At 42.4% G+C, this 21,210-nt stretch overlaps 1 protein-coding gene across 1 annotated transcript in view; it reads right to left on the reverse strand.

The window, feature by feature from the left end:
• Positions 1–1,426: 1,426 nt before the first annotated feature.
• Positions 1,427–21,210, reverse strand: part of LOC109892371 (neuroendocrine convertase 1) — a 31,934-nt gene continuing 12,150 nt past the window's right edge. Inside the window, exons 6-14 of the mRNA XM_020484865.2 lie at positions 19,060–19,148; positions 17,304–17,476; positions 16,862–17,074; positions 16,618–16,718; positions 16,253–16,486; positions 14,084–14,241; positions 7,103–7,236; positions 6,759–6,920; positions 1,427–6,025 (exon numbers count right to left, since the gene is read on the reverse strand). Of these exons, the coding sequence (XP_020340454.1) occupies positions 5,600–6,025; positions 6,759–6,920; positions 7,103–7,236; positions 14,084–14,241; positions 16,253–16,486; positions 16,618–16,718; positions 16,862–17,074; positions 17,304–17,476; positions 19,060–19,148 (1,690 nt within the window). The 3' untranslated portion in view covers positions 1,427–5,599. The remainder of the gene's footprint in view (positions 6,026–6,758; positions 6,921–7,102; positions 7,237–14,083; positions 14,242–16,252; positions 16,487–16,617; positions 16,719–16,861; positions 17,075–17,303; positions 17,477–19,059; positions 19,149–21,210) is intronic.

The following is a 21,210-nucleotide window of genomic DNA, read 5'->3' on the forward strand; positions in this document are numbered from 1 at the left end:
CTTTATTATCTCAATGATACTTATATATATTTTTGTCTCAAAACAGGTGGGGTAAGGATGGGTCGCCAATGCGAAAGGCTAAAGCTACATACTTTAAGGAGCAGTTCTTGCTCTGTGGGTTTAACCCTAAGAAGTTCTGGAAAACGGTGAAAGACCTGGAGAATAAACCCTCCTCCTCACAGCTGCACATGTCCCTTAATGTTGATGATGTGGTTGTTACTGACAAGGTGCACATGGATGAGTGTCACGACTTCTGCCGAAGTCGATGCCTCCCCTTGTTCGGGCGGTGCTCGGCAGTCGGCAACCTCATATTTCCCACTTCCGGGTTGGATTTTTTCTCAGGTTTTTGTCTGCCATATGAGTTCTATTATACTCACAGACATCATTCAAACAGTTTTACAAACTTCAGTGTTTTCTATCCAAATATACTAATAATATGCATATATTAGCAACTGGGACTAAGTAGCAGGCAGTTTACTCTGGGCACCTCTGGGCACCTTATTCATCAAAGCTACTCAATACTGCCCCCTGCCATAAGAAGTTAAACAAGGAGAACTACACCATATTTATCCCACAACATTTCTACTTTTCTTTCAAGTGCACAGACATACTGTATCTCTACAGTTAAGGATTGATGAGTAATGTGTTTGTTTATTGTTCAGTGCCTATAGGTTGAACATTACTTCAAGTTACTTTGTAAAAACGTGTATAAATGAATTCATGTTTTGAAAAGTAAAAAAGGCTATTACTTTTTGCACCCATCTCTCATCTACTGTACCAATCTGAAAATACAGGATAGGTGGAAGTGATGTGGTGCTAGGAGTATGCTTTCACCCGTCCAGTTGTGTTGGAACTGTAATATACTGGTTGGCTGCGTTGAAAAAGGGTAGCTATTCATTTTTGGCAGATTTCTCCCAATGGTTTAGCGTTCACTGTTTATCCCCCCACTGTGTATTGTTGTGTTTTTAGCCACAAGGTGGTGGTATTTAACAGGAAATTGGCATATGACATGACTAGGAATTTCAAATGACAAAGTATAACATAGGCCAACCTAGTCCTCTGGAACCCCCAGCCATTGCACATATTTGTTCTATTCCAATATCCATATTCACAGCAATTAATCAGTGATGGAACTCAAAATGTTCTCGGCAAGGCCAGAAGAAACAATAGCTTGTTTGGAAAGGTAATATGACCTGAAATGTCTACACTATATGAACTGAAATGTCCATAAGAACTGAAATGTCCATATGAACAAAAATGTCCATATGAACTGAAATGTCTATATGAACTGAAATGTCTATATGAACTGAAATGTCTATATGAACTGAAATGTCGATGAACTCAGATGTCCATTTGAACAGAAATGGCCATATGAACTCAAGTGGCAGATCAGTCACAATCCCAACAACTCAGACACACTCACAAAGTCACTTTGCAGTTTATTACGATAAATCTAATTTTGTACATCCATATAGAATATTTCAGCTTTTGTAAACAATTTTGGACAGAAGCATCGATTTAAATCCAAAATATAAACAAACATTAGAACAACACTGGCTACATTGAAAGATGTATAATTATAGGATGCATGTAAACTGTTCTTCATCTGTCGTCTCAATCTTTCACCTTGTTTGGCAGAGAGCAGGTCTAGAGCCAATACCACAGAAAATAGGGGCTACTTAACACTGTAATGTATGGGGCTCTACATACATAGGGAAACATCACATTCATAGCAGTTCATTACACTGTCATAAGCGCTACATAAGCATTTATACATGTAAATGTCAGCTAAGACTAACAACCGCAAGTTGACATAAGATATGCAGTGACATCTACCGACCTGCAGTTGAGAGCATGTAGGGCATATGAAGGTATAATATATAGCTTATAAATGTGTTATAGTCTTTTAGTGTAAAGCTCCTACATTAAAGTATTACCAGTATACAGTTTACTAAAGTATACTTGGATTGAATGATGATAGGTCCACTAATACCAAAGAGTAGAAATGTAGAAATGAAGATATCCAATGCGTTGCATGTAACTAGGTAGTTGTGTCAACATGAGTTTGTAAATGAAGCAACGACATCCAAGCCTGTTTTACAATCACCCAAACACAGAAAAGCTATTTTTCTTCGGCAGCACAACAGTTTGGCAATGTCCATTTCTATTCATAATTCCATTTATTTTGTTTGAATTTAAACCTAGAATTTAACTGAAAATGTCAACTAAAACCACTTGTAATATAAACGGAATGAATTAAGGGATTTATATATACGTATATAATTTTTTATAAACTGATGAATTTCTAGAAAAATATTTCATTTAATGCAGCGTTGTACTTTGAATCTAAAATAAATCAAATTACACAACATGTGTAGTATATATATATATATATATATATGTATATAGTTATACTGTATATATAGATATATATTTCAAATGTTTCCTTTTAGAGTTCTTTTATATTGTCAGTTTAAATAATTATTCAAATAGTTTCAACATGACCAATTTGCAAAAGCTTTAATCATATTCATTATATCTATAGATCTCGAGGGTCGAATAACCTCCATAAGAATTACTCAACCAATTGGTTCTTGGTCATTTATTGTCCCCATTTCTTGTTCTTTCTTTTTTTTCTATTATAAAAGAAAATCGCAAAGAAGTGAACTTTACTACACATTTTTTCTCAATAGAACAGCAGAAAATAGTTTTCAGTCTGAAAAACAGTAAGGGGACTGCATTCTTTTATGCATAATAAAGTATGGTCGGAATCCTAAATTGAAATTGTGAATATACCTCAAAATTACATTCCCCAAATCAGGATTTGGGGCTGAGATACAGTAGCACAGTGAGTACGTCTACTCTTGCAAAAAAAACAAATATATGCCAAAATAAATATGTCAAAATATAAATATTAAATACAGATTTCATATTTGGAGTTTAGAGAGGTGGTTAGTTTAGAGGTCAAGTATATTTATACTGAACAAAAACACAAACGCAACATATATTGTTGGTCCCATGTTTCATGAGCTGAAATATATGATCCCCGACATTTTCCATACGCATAAGTTTTGTGCACACATTTTTTTTACATCCCTGTTAGTGAGCCTTTCTCCTTTTCCAAGATAATCCATCCAGCTCACATGTGAGGCATATCAAGAAGCTGATTAAACAGCATGATCATTACACAGGTGCACCTTCTGCTGGGGACAATAAAAGTCCCCTCTAAAAATGTGCAGTTGTCACACAACACAATGCCACAGATTTCTCAAGTTTTGAGGGAGCATGCAATTGGCATGCTAACTGCAGGATTGTCCACCAGAGCTTTTCCCAGAGAATGTAATGTTAATTTCTTTACCATAAGCTCCAACGTCGCTTTAGCGAATTTGGCAGTACGTCCAACCGGCATCACAACCGCAGACCACATTTAACCACGCCAGCCCAGGACCTCCACATCTTCACCTGCGAGATTGTCTGAGACCAGCCGCCCGGACAGCTGATGAAACTGTGGGTTTGCACAACCAAATCAATTTCTGCACAAACTGTCAGAAACAGTCTCAGGGAAGCTCATCTGTGTGCCCGTCGTCCTCACTAGTGTCTTGACCTGACTGCAGTTTGGCGTTGTAACCGACTTCAGTGAGCAAATGCTCACCTTCCATGGCCACTGGCACGCTGGAGAAGTGGGCTCTTCACAGATGAATGCTGGTTTTAACTGTACAAAGCAGATGGCAGACAGCATGTATGGTGCCGTGTGGGTGAGCGGTTTGCTGATGTCAACCTAGTGAACAGAGTGCCTCATGGTGGCAGTGGGGTTACGGTGTGGGCAGGCATACGCTACGGACGACGAACACAATTGCATTTTATCGATTGGCAATTTGAATGCAGAGATACCATGACGAGATGCTGAGGCCCACTGTCATGTCATGCCATTCATCAGCTGCCAACACTTCATATTTCAGCATGATAATGCATAGCCCCATGTCGCAGGGATCTGTACACAGATGGAAGCTGAACATGTCCGAGTTCCTTCATGGCCTGCATACTCACCAGACATGTCACCCATGAGCATGTTTGGGATGCTCTGGATCGAAGTGTACGACAGTGTGTTCCAGTTCCCGCCAATATCCAGCAATTTAGCACAGCCATTGAAGAGAATCGGGACAACGTTCCACAGGCCACAATCAGCAGCCTGATCAACACTATGCGAAGGAGATGTGTCGCGCTGCATGAGGTAAATGGTGGTCACACCAGATACTGACTGGATTTCTGATCCACGCCCCTACCTTTTTTTAATGTATCTATGACCAACCGATGCATATCTGTATTTCCAGTCATGTGAAATCCATAGATTAGGGCCTAATGAATTTATTTCAATGGACTGATTTACTTATATGAACTGTAACTCAGTAGAATCATTGACATTTTTGCATGTTGCGCTTATATTTTTGTTCAGTGTAAAAACAACATTACATTCATTGTCTTTGTATAATATATAGATAATAGTGTCAGTCATAATACAATTATGAACTTGAAATTCTAAAGGTACTGTACATAGCATGCTCAAGCAGGTAGTGCCGTGTAGGGAGAATAGGGCTGTGTCCCAAAAGTCTTAAAAACATCCTTTCCTCATCTCTTTCTCCTTCTCTTGTCTCCTTACTTTCAATACGACTGACAGGTAAAGGTGGCAAATAGAGCAGCATTTCCCCTATATGCATTTAGCAGCGCAGTGGCTATGTTTTTCATTAATTTGGAGTTGAGGGATACAGCTGGGTCTACAAAACAGATGTCGTTGGGCCTGGACTCATCCTGACATCAGACCACTTTTGAGGGCTGAAAACATCGGCTGAACGTTGACTTTGATGTTAACTGTCACTTGAAGACTATTGGATAGATGGCTGGAGGAGGGGTGGAATGCAATCCCAGATTCATTTAAATACGCTACAGGGGTTCCCTTTCCTTGTCTCCTTTCCTTCCTGCATATTGATCTGAAAAGACTGAAGCAATATGACAGAGATCTATGGTCTATGGGTTAGCTAGACTTCAATACATCAGGAGGAGGGGGGAGGAGGAGGAAAGGAAGGAGGAGGAGGAAAGGAAGCCACTTGTGGGTATTGAGATGCAACCGACTTACAACTAACTGTACAGAATGAAAGACAAAACTACAGACAGACAGGCTAGAATGCTGCAAGGAAAGAAAAGTAGCGTTTTGGAAAAACAACATCACAGTTGGCTGGAAGAGTTTCTATCTGGCGTTCACTCTCCCCCTCGCTCCTTCCAGGCCCAGCTCCCACCTCCTCACACTTTCTCTCTCACCCCTTACCCCATGGGTGGCCAATCTTGACCAAGGAGAATGGCAGGGCTGTGCAGACTCTAGCCCAGCACTTACACACCTGATTCACCTACCGGTAGTCAACGAAGGAGGTCTTCAATGTAGACCGTGTTTGGTTAAATCGGGTGTGTTCATTTGGCCCCGAATCCTAACTCGACTCAAGTTGGGATTCGGGGGCCGGATCTGTTAAGCTAGAACAAAAGCCAACACACACTGCAGGACTGGAGTTCTGCCCTTGCCTTACCCACTCTCCTCCCATATCCTCCCTCCTCACTGCCTGTCGTCAGAGAGCATGTCAAAGAGCGCCTGGAGCAGTCGGTCATCTCTGTGTCTGTAGGGCTTGGTGCTATAAAAGCCGTCACTGTAGTCGCTATACAGGCTGTTGTCCTGCCCACCCTGCTGGTACTGGTTGATCCTGTCCAGGGCCTGGTACAGCTTCTGTGGAGCGACATGAGGGCCTGCTCTCCATGGAAGGGAGGGGGCCCTGCCCGTGTGCTGCTCTCCCCAGCTAGAGGCCTTGGCTGGGGACTGGGACAGGGCGGCTGGGGTCTGTCTGTTGAAGGCCGTCTGGAGGAGACGCAGAAGGGCCAGTGAGGGGGGGAAGGAGGAGGGTCTTGTCTCCTTCCTCTCAGGGGTGGCAGGAGGAGGGGGCTGGGTCTTCTGTGGTGGGTGAACCTCAGCCTGGGTGGGCAGCTCCTATATGACAGGGAGAAGGACGAACAGAACTTCAGAAAATGGTTTAGAGGTATCTTCTACCTAGGAGTTGATTTAACTCCTCAGTTCTGCACTTTTTCAGTGGATAAGGTCAGTAAGCCACACAGAATTCAATTTCTGGTCAGTCAACAGACAATACATACATACATCACATACTGTATTTATCCCTTATTTTACCAGGTAAGTTGATTGAGAACACATTCTCATTTACAGCAACAACCTGGGAAATAGCTACAGGGGAAAGGAGGGGATGAATGAGCCAATTGTAAGCTGGGGATGATTAGGTGGCCATGATGGTACAGTATGAAGACCAGATTGGAAATGTAGCCAGGACGCTGGGGTAAACACTTCTACTCTTACAAATAAGTGGCATGGGATCTTTAGTGACCACAGAGAGTCAGGACACCCGTTTAACATCCCATCTGAAAGATGGCAACCTACACAGGGTAATGTCCCCAATCACTGCCCTGGGGCATTGGGATATTTTTGGGGACCAGAGAAAAGGGTGCCCCCTACTGGCCCTCCAACACCACTTCCAGCAGCACCTGGTCTCCCATCCAGGGACTGACCAGGACCAATCCTGCTTAGCTTCAGAAGCAAGCCAGCAGTGGTATGCAGGGTGGTATGCTGCTGTATGTAGAAACTGGTATGCTTCTGGAGATAATGAATAGGAGGTTAAAAAGAAGTGAATTACCACTTTAATTATCAAGCTCACCTCTATCATGTCATCCATGTGCTCCACTCCTCTACGGTCATTCTGGACAGCGTTGTAGGGGACGTACACTCTGGGTTTCTTCATGTGCTCAGGCTTTTCTGACGTGCCGTGGAGAATAAGCTTCCAGCTTAGGATCTGACCTTCGTTCTCCATTCGCCCCGACTGACAGAGGGAAATTGAAAAAGAGTGTAAAAATCACCCTGTTTAGACAACATGTTGATGCAATTACCAGCTACATTTTCTATGTGGTTCGAAATTTGTTGGAAAATACTGGATTGGAAATATCCTTTAAAATATATGAAACTTGTGAAACAGCCAAAGTGTTCTCCAGCCCTGGGACTCACTGTGTCAGTGATCTTAAGGGTCCAGGTGCCAGTGGGGTCCTCTCCCCATGTGTGAACTGACATGAAGTCCCAGTTCCTAAAGCCATTAGATGACGTGTCCCTCTCTCTCTCCGCCAGCAGGACTGTGCTGGTGCCTAATGGGAGAAAATAATGTACAATATAGAGTTGTTTAACTCCAGTTTTCAGATTTACCTATATACAGGGCATTCGGAAAGTATTCAGACCCCTTTAATTTTTTCACATTTTGTTACAATACAGCCTTTTTCTAAAATGGATTAAATTGTTTTTTCCCCCTCATCAATCTACACACAATACCCCATAATGACAAAGCAAAAACATGTTTTATTTTTGCAAATGTATTAAAAATTTAAATAAAATTGCTCACATTTACATAAGTATTCAGACCCTTTACTCAATACTTTGTTGAAGCACATTTTGGCAACAATTACAGCCTCGAGTCTTCTTGGGTATGATGCTACAAGCTGTCACACCTATATTTTGGGGAGTTTATCCCATTATTCTCTGCAGATCCTCTCAACCTCTGTCAGGTTGGATGGGGAGCATCGCTATTTTCAGGTCTCTCCAGAGATGTTCGATTGGGTTCAACTCCAGGCTCTGGCTGGGCCACTCAAGGACATTCAGAGACTTGTCTCGAAGCCACTCCTGTGTTGTCTTAGCAGTTTGCTTAGGGTCGTTGTCAAATCAAATCAAATCAAATTTTATTTGTCACATACACATGGTTAGCAGATGTTAATGCGAGTGTAACAAAATGCTTCTGTTTCTAGTTCCGACAATGCAGTAATAACCAACAAGAAATCTAACCTTACAATTTCACAACAACTACCTTATACACACAAGTGTAAAGGGATGAAGAATATGTACATAAAGATATATGAATGAGTGATGGTACAGAACGGCATTGGCAAGATGCAGTAGATGGTATAGAGTACAGTATATACATATGAGATGACTAATGTAAACATTATATTAAGTGGCATTGTTTAAAGTGGCTACTGATACATTTTTACATCAATTTTCCTAGCTGGAGTTGAGTCAGGATGTTGGCAGCAGCCACTCAATGTTAGTAGAAGCTGTTTTTCAGTCTCTCGGTCACTGCTTTGATGTACCTGTACTGACCTCGCCTTCTGGATGATAGCGGGGTGAACAGGCAGTGGCTCGGGTGGTTGTTGTCCTTGATGATCTTTATGGCCTTCCTGTGACATCGGGTGGTGTAGGTGTCCTGGAGGGCAGGTAGTTTGCCCCCGGTGATGCGTTGTGCAGACCTCATGGCCCTCTGGAGAGCCTTACGGTTGTGGGCGGAGCAGTTGCCGTACCAGGCGGTGATACAGCCCGACAGGATGCTCTTGATTGTGCATCTGTAAAAGTTTGTGAGTGCTTTTGGTGACAAGCCGAATTTCTTCAGCCTCCTGAGGTTGAAGAGGCGCTGCTGCGCCTTCTTCACCACGCTGTCTGTGTGGACCAATTCAGTTTGTCCGTGATGTGTACACCGAGGAACTTAAAACTTACTACCCTCTCCACTACTGTCCCGTCGATGTGGATAGGGGGGTGCTCCCTCTGCTGTTTCATGAAGTCCATGATCATCTCCTTTTCTCCTACCCTCACCACCTACCCTCACCATCAGGAAGTCCAGGACCCAGTTGCGCAGGGCGGGGTTGAGACCCAGGGTCTCGAGCTTGATGACGAGTTTGGAGGGTACTATGGTGTTAAATACTGAGCTGTAGTCGGTGAACAGCATTCTCACATAGGTATTCCTCTTGTCCAGATGGATTAGGGCAGTGTGCAGTGTGGTTACGATTGCGTCGTCTGTGGACCTGTTGGGTCGGTAAGCAAATTGGAGTGGGTCTATGGTGTCAGGTAGGAGGTGATGTGGTCCTTGACTAGTCTCTCAAAGAACTTCATGATGACGGAAGTGAGTGCTACGGGGCGGTAGTTGTTTAGCTCAGTTACCTTAGCTTTCTTGGGAACAGGAACAATGGTGGCCCTCTTGAAGCATGTGGGAACAGCAGACTGGGATAAGGATTGATTGAATATGTCCGTAAACACATCAGCCAGCTGGTCTGCGCATGCTCTGAGGACGTGGCTGGGGATGCCGTCTGGGCCTGCAGCCTTGCCAGGGTTAACACGTTTAAATGTTTTACTCACATCGGCTGCAGTGAAGGAGAGTCCGCAGGTTTTGGTAGCGGGCCGTGTCAGTGGCACTGTATTGTTCTCAAAGCAAGCAAAGAAGTTGTTTAGTCTGTCTGGGAGCAAGACATCCTGGTCCGCGACGGGGCTGGCTTTCTTTTTGTAATCCGTAATTGACTGTACACCCTGCCACATATCTCGTGTGTCTGAGCCGTTGAATTGCGACTCTACTTTGTCTCTATACTGACGCTTAGTTTGTTTGATTGCCCTACGGAGGGAATAGCTACACTGTTTGTATTCGGTCATGTTTCCGGTCACCTTGCTCTGGTTAAAAGCAGTTGTTCACGCTTTCAGTTTCGTGCGAATGCTGCCATCAATCCACGGTGTCTGGTTTGGGTAGGTTTTAATAGTTGCTGTGGGTACGACATCACCGATGCACTTGCTAATAAGGATATGTGGTTTCCAGTTTACATAGAGTCAAATAAAGTCAGTTCAGGGCCATCGATGTGTCTGCTTGGGGGGAATATGTGCGGCTGTGATTATAATCGAAGAGAATTCTCTTGGTAGATAATGCGGTCGACATTTGATTGTGAGGAATTCTAAGTCAGGTGAACAGAAGGACTTGAGTTCCTGTATGTTGTTATGATCACACCACGTCTCGTTAATCATAAGGCATACACCCCCCCCTGTTCTTACCAGAAAGATGCTTGTGTCTGTCGGCACGATAAGTGAAGAAACCAGCTGGCTGTACCGACTCCGATAGCGTGTCTTGAGTGAGCCATGTTTCCGTGAAGCAAAGAACGTTACAGTCTCTTATGTCTCTCTGGAATGCTACCTTTGCTCGGATTTCATCAACCTTGTTGTCAAGAGACTGGACATTGGCGAGTAGTATGCTCAGGAGCGTTGTGCGATGTGCCCGTCTCCGGAGCCTGACCAGGAGACCGCTTCGTCTGCCCCTTTTACGGCATCATTGTTTTGGTTCGCCGGCTGGGATCCGATCCTTTGTCCTGGGTGGTGGGCAAAACACAGGATCCGCTTCGGGGAAGTCGTTTTTCTGGTCGTAATGATGGTACGTTGACGTTGCTCTTATATCCAGTAGTTCCTCCCGACTGTATGTAATAAAACCTAAGATTACCTTGTGTACCAATGTAAGAAATAACACGTAAAAAAAAAAAAAATACTGCATAGTTTCCTAGGAACGCGAAGCGAGGCGACCATCTCTGTCGGTGCCAGAAGTTAATCCTGTTGTCCTGTTGCAAGGTGAACCTTCGCCCCAGTCTCATGTCCTGAGCGCTCTGGAGCAGGTTTTCCTCAAGGATCTCTCTGTACTTTGCTCCCTTCATCTTTCTCTCAATCCTGACTAGTCTCTCAATCCCTAACACTGAAATACATCCACACAACATGATGCTGTTACCACCATGCTTCACCGTAGGGATTGTGCCAAGGTTCCTCCAGACGTGACGCTTAGCATTCAGGCCAGAGAGTTCAATCTTGGTTTCATCAGACCAGAGAATCTGGAGCCCTTGAGGTGCCTTTTGGCAAACTCCAAGCTGGCTGTCATGTGTCTTTTCTTGAGGAGTGGCTTCCATCTGGATACTCTACCATAAAGGTGTGTTTGGTGGATTGAGGCAGAGATGGGAGAACCTTCCAGAAGGACAACCATCTCCACAGAGGAACTCTGGAGCTCTGTCAGAGTGACCATCGGGTTCTTGGTCACCTCCCTGACCAAGGCCCTTCTCCCCCGATTGCTCAGTTTGGCTAGGCGGCCAGCTCTAGGAAAAGTCTTAGTGGTTCCAAACTTCTTCCATTTAAGAATGGATGCGGTCACTGTTTTCTTGGGGACGTTCAATGCTGCAGAATTGTTTTGGTACCCTTCCCAGATCTGTGCCTAGACATAATCCTGTCTCGGTGTCTCGGACCAATTTCTTCAAACTCATGGCTTGGTTTTGGTCTGACATGCACCGTCAAGTGTGGAACCTTATATAGACAGGTGTGTGCCTTTCAAAATCATGTTCAATCAATTGAATTTACCACAGGTGGTAAATCAAGTTGTAGAAACATCTCAAGGATGTTCAATGGAAACAGGATGCACCTGAGCTCAATTTTGAGTCTCATAGCAAAGGGTCTGAATACTTATGAAAATAAGATATTTCTGTTTTGTTTTTTTATACATTTGCAAAAATGTCTATAAACCTGTTTTCGCTTTGTCATTATGGGGTATTGTGTTTCAGATTAATAAGGATTTGGGGTGTGAGACTCTGTGGTTTGTAGGCCTCTCCATGTCTCACACCCACGTTAAATTTGGTGGAGGATCGGTAATGATCTGGGGGTGCTCAGCAAGGCTGGTATCAGGCAGATTTGTCTTTGTGAAGTGCACCAGTCCCTCCTGCATCAAAGCACCCCCACAACATGATGCTGCCACCCCAGTTCTTCACAGTTGGGATGGTGTTCTTTGGCTTGCAAGCCTCCCCCTTTTTCCTCCAAACATAACGATGGTCATTATGGCCAAACAGTTCTATTTTTATTTCATCAGACCAGAGGACATTTATCCAAAAAGTACGATCTTTGTCCCCATGTGCAGTTGCAAACCGTAGTCTGCCTTTTTTATGGCTTCTTCCTTGCTGAGTGGCCTATCAGGTTATGTCGATATAGGACTCATTTTACTGTGGATATAGATACTTTTGTACCTGTTTCCTCCAGCATTTTCACAAGGTCCTTTGCTGTTATTCTGGGATTGATTTGCACTTTTTGCACCAAAGTACGTTCACCTCTAGGAGACAAAACGTGTCTCCTTTCCGAGCAGTAGGACAGCTGTGTGGTCCCATGGTGTTTATACTTGCGTACTATTGTTTGTACAGATGAACATGGTACCATCAGGTGTTTGGAAATTGATCCCAAGGCTGAACCAGGCTCGTGGAGGTCTACACATTTTTTTCTGAGGTCTTGGCTGATTTCTTTTGATTTTCCCATGATGTCAAGCAAAGAGGCACTGAGTTTGAAGGTAGGCCTTGAAATACATCCACAGGTACACCTCCAATTGACTCAAATGATGTCAATTAGCCAATCAGAAGCTTCTAAAGCCATGACATAATTTTATGGAATTTTACAAGCTGTTTAAAGGCACAGTCAACTTAATGTAATTCAAACCTCTGGCCCACTGGAATTGTGATACAGTGAATTATAAGTGAAATAATCTGTCTGTAAACAATTGTTGGAAAAATTACTTGTGTCATGCACAAAGTAGATGTCCTAACCAACTTGCCAAAACTATCGTTTGTTAACAAGAAATTTGTGGAGTGGTTGAAAAACGAGTTTTCATGACTCCAACCTAAGTGTATGTAAACTTCCGACTTCAACTGTACATATAAATAGTAAACCAGAGAAACGGATTATTTTGGAGTGGTCTCTTATTTTTTTCCAGAGCTTTATATATATATATATATATATATATATATATATATATATATACAGTACCAGTAAAAAGTTTTTCCAGGGGTTTTCTTTATTTTTACTATTTTCTACATTTTAGAATAATAGTGAAAACATCAAAACAATTAAATAACACATATGGAATCATGTAGTAACCAAAAAGGTGTTAAACAAATCAAATAAAACGTTTTATATTTGAGATTCTTCAAAGTAGCCACCCTTTGCCTTGATGACAGCTTTGCACACTCTTAGCATTTTCTCAACCAACTTCATGAGGTCGTCACCTGGAATGTATTTCAATTAACAGGTGTGCCTTGTTAAAAGTTAATTTGTGGAATTGATTTCCTTCTTAATTAATGTTTGAGCAAATCAGTTGTGTTTTGACAACGTATACAGAAGATAGCCCTATTTGGTAAAAGACCTAGTCCATATTATGGCAAGGACTGCTCAAATAAGCAAAGAGAAATTACAGTCCATCATTACTTTAAGACCTTGAAAGTTTCTCCAAGTGCAGTCGCAAAAAACCTCAAGCGCTATGATGAAACTGGCTCATGAGGACTGCCACAGGAAAGGAAGACCCAGAGTTACCTCTGCAGCAGAGGATAAGTTCATTACAGTTATCAGCCTCAGAAATTGCAGCCCAAATAAATGCTTCACAGAGTTCAAGTAAAAAGACACACCACAACATCTACTGTTCAGATAAGACTGGGTGAATCAGGCCTTCATGGTCGAATTGCTGCAAAGAGACTTACTTGGGCCAAGACACACGATCAATGGACATTAGACCAGTGGAAATCTGTCCTTTGGTCTGATGAGTCTAAATTGGAGATATTTTGGTTCCAATTCCTGTGTCTTTGTGAGACGCAGATTAGGTGACCTCCGCATGTGTGGTTCCCACCGTGAAGCACGGAGGAGGAGGTGTGGGTGTGCTTTGCTGGTGACACTGTCTGTGATTTATTTAGAATTCAAGGCACACTTAACCAGCATGGCTACCACAGAATTCTGCAGCGATATGCTGTAATCAGCCAACAAGTGCTCAGCATATGTGGGAACTCCTTCACCTGGAATGCTTTTCTAACAAGACTGTTAGAAAATAATTCCAGGTGAAGCTGTTTGAGAGAATGCCAAGAGTGTGCAAAGCTGTCATCAAGGCAAAGGGTGGCTACTGTGAAGAAACTCAAATATAAAATATATTTTGATTTGAATAACACTTTTTTGGTTACTACATGGTTGCAAATGTGTTATTTCATAGTTTTGATATCTTCATTATTTTTCTACAATGTAGAAAAAAGTAAAAAAAATAAAGAAAAACCCTTGAATGAACAGGTGTGTCCAAACTGTTGACTGGTACTGTAATACATATAGATTTTGTGTGTGCATGCGTGCATGTGCGTGTGTCTAACGAACCTGATGGGGAAGTGAGTTTGATGTGTAGGTCTCCTCGCCTGGTGTACTCGATGCTGGCCTCCACTTGCACATGCTCCAGTGAGAGGACAGCGTTGTTCTGACCGGCACAGGCCTTGGTGGGGATCTCAATGGTGATCTCCCCTGCTGCTTTCAATGCCCTGGCAGAAAGACACAGCACAGAGAAATCAGTACTGTGGTTGCAACACAGCACAACATACCAAACCTTTAGCTTAACATATAATGGTCATTATTCATATATTAACAAATACAGTCAAACACAACAAGCTGGCATACAGGACTGGAGGAAGGGGGCTGCAGACCAGTGAGCAATGACACAAGTGGAGTCTTAAATCCTCCTGAGATGCTGAGATGGCATGATCATGATGGCCTAGGTAAAGGGGAAACTGGGTGTCAATGCTACTGAGTCGCTTAACCCAAGCTGCCTGGCATAGGGACATCATCAATAATTGAGTTATTAGCTAGAGATGATAGCAAACTTAAAGGATGCATTTGGTATTTTAGAATTGACAGTTATATGGTCCCTCATACTGACAGTAGTCTACGGGCCAGGGAATTCTTTAAACAGCCATTACTAACTTTTTATTCACTAACCACAAATCAATGGGCCAGATTGGGAAACTGTTTCATGTCATTTTTGTAGATTATATAGTACTTTCAAAAAACATATTTTAACATGTTAAATCATCATGATGATGCAAAGCGCATCGTCGTGATGATATGGCAAGTTACATTTCGTTTTTTGAAAGTCCTATATATTGATAACTTGATTGCTGACATGCAAAACATTTCGGGACTGTATCAACAGTGGGCCAATGAAACAAATACCAAAAGATAGTTACAGATTATTCATTTAAAGGCCCAGTGCATTAAAATACATGATTTCCTATGCTTTATATATATATTTCCACACTGAGGTTGGAATAATACTGTGGAATTGTGAAAGTTATGATATTGCCCTTTGGTGGGATGGAGTTTTGGCCTGCCTGGTGACATCACCAGGTGATATATTAGTTAATAGACCAATAAGAAAGAGAGTTCCAAACCTCCTTGACAATAACAAGCTAGTTTGCAGTTTCCCCCTCCCCACTCTCCTAGCAAAATTCTTGCTTGATAAATTTCTCTTTGCTAAGAAGCTATTTTTGTTTATTTATGAACTTTTTAATTGAAAACAATCACAGTAAGGTACTTAATTGTTACCCAGAAAGGATTTGATATTGAGATAAAAAGGGCTGCATTGGACCTTTAAGTGATGTAAAGGTGACCAAATCATTGAGGTGATTTCAGTTGATTTGGAGTTTAAATTTTTAACATTGTGCAGATGTCCTCATCTCTCCCATAGATTTTTGGGGGTTAGCGGAGGCTAGTAGTGGCTGTATAAGAAAATCCTAACCATGAAATACAATCTCTCCTGGCCTGTAAACCAATGCCAGGGTAAGGAACCGTATAACCGTAAGCTCTAAAATACCAAACCTATCCTTTAAGATGAAGGTAATTTAGATGATGTAGCCTGGCCTTGGTGGCTAACCTATTGTAGTTAGTGCACTACATGACCTGAGGCAGTTAATCCAAAAGGAAGGTAAACAAAACATCTGCTCAGTTAAAAAAAATCCCTTCCTCCGGGAACAGATTTAGTCTGGAAATAAATGTTGACATAGCAATATTACCAGCTAGCCTTAGCTTATCCTAAAGCCTAAAAACCTAAAGTGATTTAACAAAATGAAAGATTGTTCCAAAGATTTTTTTGAGCCCTCCGTTACAGAAATCTAAGCCGGAATCCCAGCTTTCCTACCAATACGGACCATGTGCACGTACGCACATACACATACACATAAACATGAAATACACAAAAACACACTTGAGCAAACACAAACCTCTAGCTTTCATTTTACTGTTGATATATTGTTCCATATGGGAAACTAGTCAAAAGTAGAGATAGTGTCTTATCAAAGAGCTCTTGATCTGCGTCAATAGAAGAGCCAAAACACAGGGACATCTTAGGACACGGGACTCTGTCCATAAAGGAATTACTGGTACACTATAAGTTTGCTTGCCCACCAGAATTAGTCTGAAGTGAACAATACAACATGTGTGTTATGTCAGGAGGATTAGATGTTTCTGATCTACTAGACTAGTGCAGTGTATTTGTACCTGGGCTGGAAGGAGTCGTCCCTGACGATGCACTGCTTCTTCTCGGGGACGTGTTTCCAGGTGGCCGGGTCAGCCAGGTCCACCAAGGCCTTAGCGTTGAGCAGGCCAAATCCAAAACGACTGTTGACCATCAGGCCTGCCCCGTTTCTCTTCCAGCCGGGATTGTTGGCCAGCGGGTCGAACTCAGAAGTCCACACCACCAAGTGCTGCAGATCCCTCCATGTTAGCTCAGGGCTGGGGGAGGGGTTAGTGGGGATGGACAAATAAGAAATCAGATAGGAAGTCCTGCACACATATTTCATTATGACAGGGAGTCCTAAACACATATTCCATTGACATTGTTTAAGTCAAGATTGTTGCCTCACTTCTGTTCCAGCGACAGGGCAAATATCCCAGCAGCCAGTGGGGCGGAGGCGGAGGTTCCCGTGTGCGTCTCGGTGCATTCGTTATGCAAATCAGCACTGGTCTGCAGGGACACAGAAGTAAACAAAGAAACCACAGGTACAGTAAAGAAAAGTCAAGTTAAAAACGCAATGTACCATAACAAAATGTAGCACAATACCAATCTCCACTATCCAGTGGTGTGGTGTGGAGTTCACTTTAACTCACTATTCTCTGGTCGGTGTAGTCTCCGCTGCTGTAAGCGGTGGCCAGGGTGGAGGAGCACTTCTCAGCGTACCAGGGAGACAGGCCCTGCTGGGAGGCACTGCTGATGGAGATGGTGTAGATGCTGTCCGTATAGCCGTCACAGTCGCAGTTGTCTCCCTGACGGCCCCCGTTCCCCGATGCCCACACAAAGATGGAGCCCTTCCCACCGCGGCCCTGAGGGGAAGGAGACAGGTGAGGAGTTAGTGTTAAGTTTGTTTTTAGTAGCCTTTAGCCTAGGTCCCTTTTCTATCTTCCCTTTTTATCAAATTTCAATGTATTTAGATGGGCCATTTGTTTGGATTTCAGTTTGTTTTGACTGCTTTGTGGGTAAATAATCATTTGAGTCACCTTTACAATGAATATGTTTTTTGAGGGGGTAAAAAAGAGAGGACTGTGGTGTTACCTTCTGGATGCCGTATTCAAAGGCTTTTGACGCCAGGCGACCGGGGCCCTCCACCGTCTTGCCATCGTCGTTGGGTCCCCAGCTGGCACTGTAGATGTCCACATGGTCTGGGTTGAAGCCAATAGAACTGGCCTCGATGGCGTCCGTCACGATACCGTCCAACATGCGGATCCCTGCAGGGTCAACATGATGAAAATCGTCAGCAGCTAGTTGTTTTTAACTGTAGTTGAAGTGTTTTAAGTCACACTTCGAAAGTAGAGTGGTCTTGTGCCCCCAAATAGATGTTCTCATTTTAATATTATATATGAGCTGCCTCCTCTGTGGCTATGTTTTAGCCCCCTGAGGAACAGATGCCCAATTGTTGCTCAGTCATTTGGTTAAGTGGTATTGCGTAATCATCCGCTCAAAAAAGTAGGCCGCCACCAGGACATCTTCCAGCTGTTGTCTGGGTCCCACAAACCAGCACGCACAGGGCCGGACTACAGTATTTGGAGCCCTGGAGCACCAACCTCTGAGGGGCCCCACCACCCCCCCATTTTTTATATATACAGAAAGAAAAATGTGTAGTTTCACAATGCTTTTCTGCACATTTTTCATGAGGTTAAGAGAAAATGTCGCAGTTTTAAAACAAATTTCCTGCAATTCTACACTTTTTGCCATGGGGCAGAGATAAAATGTAGCAGTTTTAAAGCATATTTCATGCAATTCTACACATATGCTATTTGGGTGCCCCTCGACCTTCGGGACACGTTTGATAATCCGGCACACACACACACACACACACACACACAAATCGCTCAGATATTGACTGAATTATAGTACATAAAAGATTGTTCTGTAATAAATAAATTGAGGCATTTTGGTGGGAGTTCAGGTATTCAATTTATTGTAAAATGTCCAACAAAAATATTATTATGCAGTCATATATATTTTCTTTCTTAGTATATCAGGTATCTTTGTAATACTTTGGGATAAAATAAAGAAAATTATATCTGCCCCATTTGCATATATACAATGGGTGTATTTGCATACATTAATAAATTAATATAAAGGGCTGCAAGTTGCCTGCAACCACCAAAAACGGGCTCTGTCTAGGCCTACCTGTGCTCACCTGTGCTGTCTAGACTTCCTCATTAATGATTCATTCACTACTGTCGTTGTCATGTTCTCTTGCATAAGAGAAGGATAGCCACATGATTTAAAATCAAAACGCTTGGCTCTAGATAACACCTATCTGTAGATACTGTACTATACCTTTTTTTGTGAGATTAGACATAATATCACTATAATCTGAGTGTTATTTTTCGAAAGTTGCTTTCATTTCAGCACATCTCATTTATAATCATTTCAACTACATTAAATCATGCAATTTTTATCAATTGTACAAAAAAATCTACACACACTAAAATAAAGTTATCTTTCTTCTCTTTGTTGTGATGTAAGTGTTGAGACGGCGCGTTAAATCCTGACGAAGCATTAACATTCTTATAGGTGCAATGGAAAGCCAATGTTTTTCCATTGAGCCCATTTCAGCCATTATTGGAGTGTTTGACACGTCATTACAGCGGCAGTTACATTAACATGAAAAAACGAGTGGTACAAGCAAGAGTGGGAAGGAGTCTCCAGAGTCAAATTCAAGCAATTCATCTAGGCATATTTAAGTGAAAAGGGGATTTTGCAGCCCTCAAACACAGAAATAGAAAAAGAAAGATCATCAGGTGGGTGGGGCATGCACGTTGCTAGCTACATCTCTTACCTCCAACCTTGGAGTTGTACGCCACCCCAACTCCACATTTATTGTTATCTGCCTGCATGGCGATCTCACCGGCACACCTGGTTCCATGCCTGAGTACATACAGAAACAGAACACACACTTACAACTATACATAACTGCTTTTTTCTTTACAAACTGGCCCACTAACTGACAAAATTCTAATTTCTAATATTCAGAGTTCTAATTTCATATACATGTAGCAGTGAATTCAGAATAAACAAGTCTGATCTGGAACCTTTACAAACTGGTTTATAGTATATGTCAGTATTGCTTACAGTAAACGTAAAAATCTCAAAAACAGATTGGATCCATCATAAAACCTCTTGAAAGAGTGCCAGTGTCCCTCAATTCGTTTCAATGTGGTTATGTAAGATTCTTCATTTAATTATGTGCTTGCCATAGAAAATATTGATATTGAGGGAGAATCTTGTCAACCAAAAATGGAAGGCCCTTTGGTTTCATGTCATTCGGGCATGCCTATAGGAGACAATAAACAGCCTACTGCTGGAGTCTAAATTATACAGTGTGTGATCAGAGTACATTGACAACAAAAGAGTGCACTAACAGGGGTGGGAAGGGGGGCTGAGTGTGTGTTTGTGTAACCCTCACAGCTGGCTTAGAGTGAGTCATCATTTACAGGTATTGTCTGTGAGACAAAGGCCCAGAAAGAAAGAAAGAGAGAGAGAGAGAGGAGAGAGAGAGAAAGAGAGAAAGAGAGAAAGAGAGATTCCGACGATGTGGCATTTTGTCAGAGGTCAAATGGACTGCTTTGAGTTGCTATGGTTGGCTATACAGTGCCTTGCAAAAGTATCCCTCCCCCTTGGCATTTTTCCTATTTTGTTGCATTACAACCTGTAATTTAAATGGATTTTTATTTGGATTTTATAAAATGGACATACACAAAATAGTCCAAATTGGTGAAGTGAAGTGAAAAAAATAACTGGTGCGTGCATATGTATTCACCCCCTTTGCTATGAAGCCCCTAAATAAGATCTGGTGCAACCAAATTACCTTCAGAAGTCACATCATTAATTAAATAAAGTCCACCTGTGTGCAATCTAAGTGTTACATGATCTCAGTATATATATATACATTACATATATATATATATATACCAGTTCTGAAAGGCCTCAGAGTCTGCAACACCACTAAGTAAGGGGCACCACCAAGCAAGCGACACCATGACAAAATTGTGGAGAAGATCAGGGTTGGGTTATAAAAAAATATCAGAAACTTTTAACATCCCACGGAGCACCATTAAATCCATTATAAAAAAATTGAAAGACTATGGCACCACAACAAACCTGCCAAGAGAGGGCTGCCCACCAAAACTCACAGACTAGGCAAGGAGGGCATTAATCAGAGAGGCAACAAAGAGACCAAAGATAACCCTGAAGGAGCTGCAAAGCGAAATTGGAGTATCTGTCCATATGACCACTTTAAGCCATACACTCGACAGAGCTGGGCTTTACAGAAGAGTGGCCAGAAAAAATACATTGCTTAAAGAAGAAAATAAGCAAACACGTTTGATGTTCCCCAAAAGGCATGTGGGAGACTCCCCAAACATATGGAAGAAGGTACTCTGGTCAGATGAAACTACAATTGGACTTTTGGGCCATTAAGGAAAATGCTATGTCTGTTGCAAACCCAACACCTCTCATCACCCCGAGAACTCATCCCCACAGTGAAGCATGGTGGTGGCAGCATCATGCTGTGGGGATGTTTTTCATTGGCAGGGACTGGGAAACTGGTCAGAATTGAAGGAATGATGGATGGCACTAAATACAGGGAAATTCTTGAGGGAAACCTGTTTCAGTCTTCCAGAGATTTGAGACTGGGACAGAGGTTCACCTTCCAGCAGGACAATGACCCTAAGAATACTACTAAAGCAACACTTGAGTGGTTTAAGGGGAAACATTTAAATGTCTTGGAATGGCCTAGTCAAAGCCCAGACCTCAATCCAATTGAGAATCTGTGGTATGACTTAAACATTGCACTACACCAGCGGAACCCATCCAACTTGAAGGAGCTGGAGCTGTTTTGCCTTAAATAATGGGCAAATATTCCAGTGGCTAGATGTGCCAATCTTATAGAGACATACCCCAAGAGACTTGCAGCTATAATTTCTGCAAA

The sequence above is a fragment of the Oncorhynchus kisutch genome, linkage group LG1 (genome assembly GCF_002021735.2).
Source record: "Oncorhynchus kisutch isolate 150728-3 linkage group LG1, Okis_V2, whole genome shotgun sequence".
Taxonomy (NCBI): domain Eukaryota; kingdom Metazoa; phylum Chordata; class Actinopteri; order Salmoniformes; family Salmonidae; genus Oncorhynchus; species Oncorhynchus kisutch.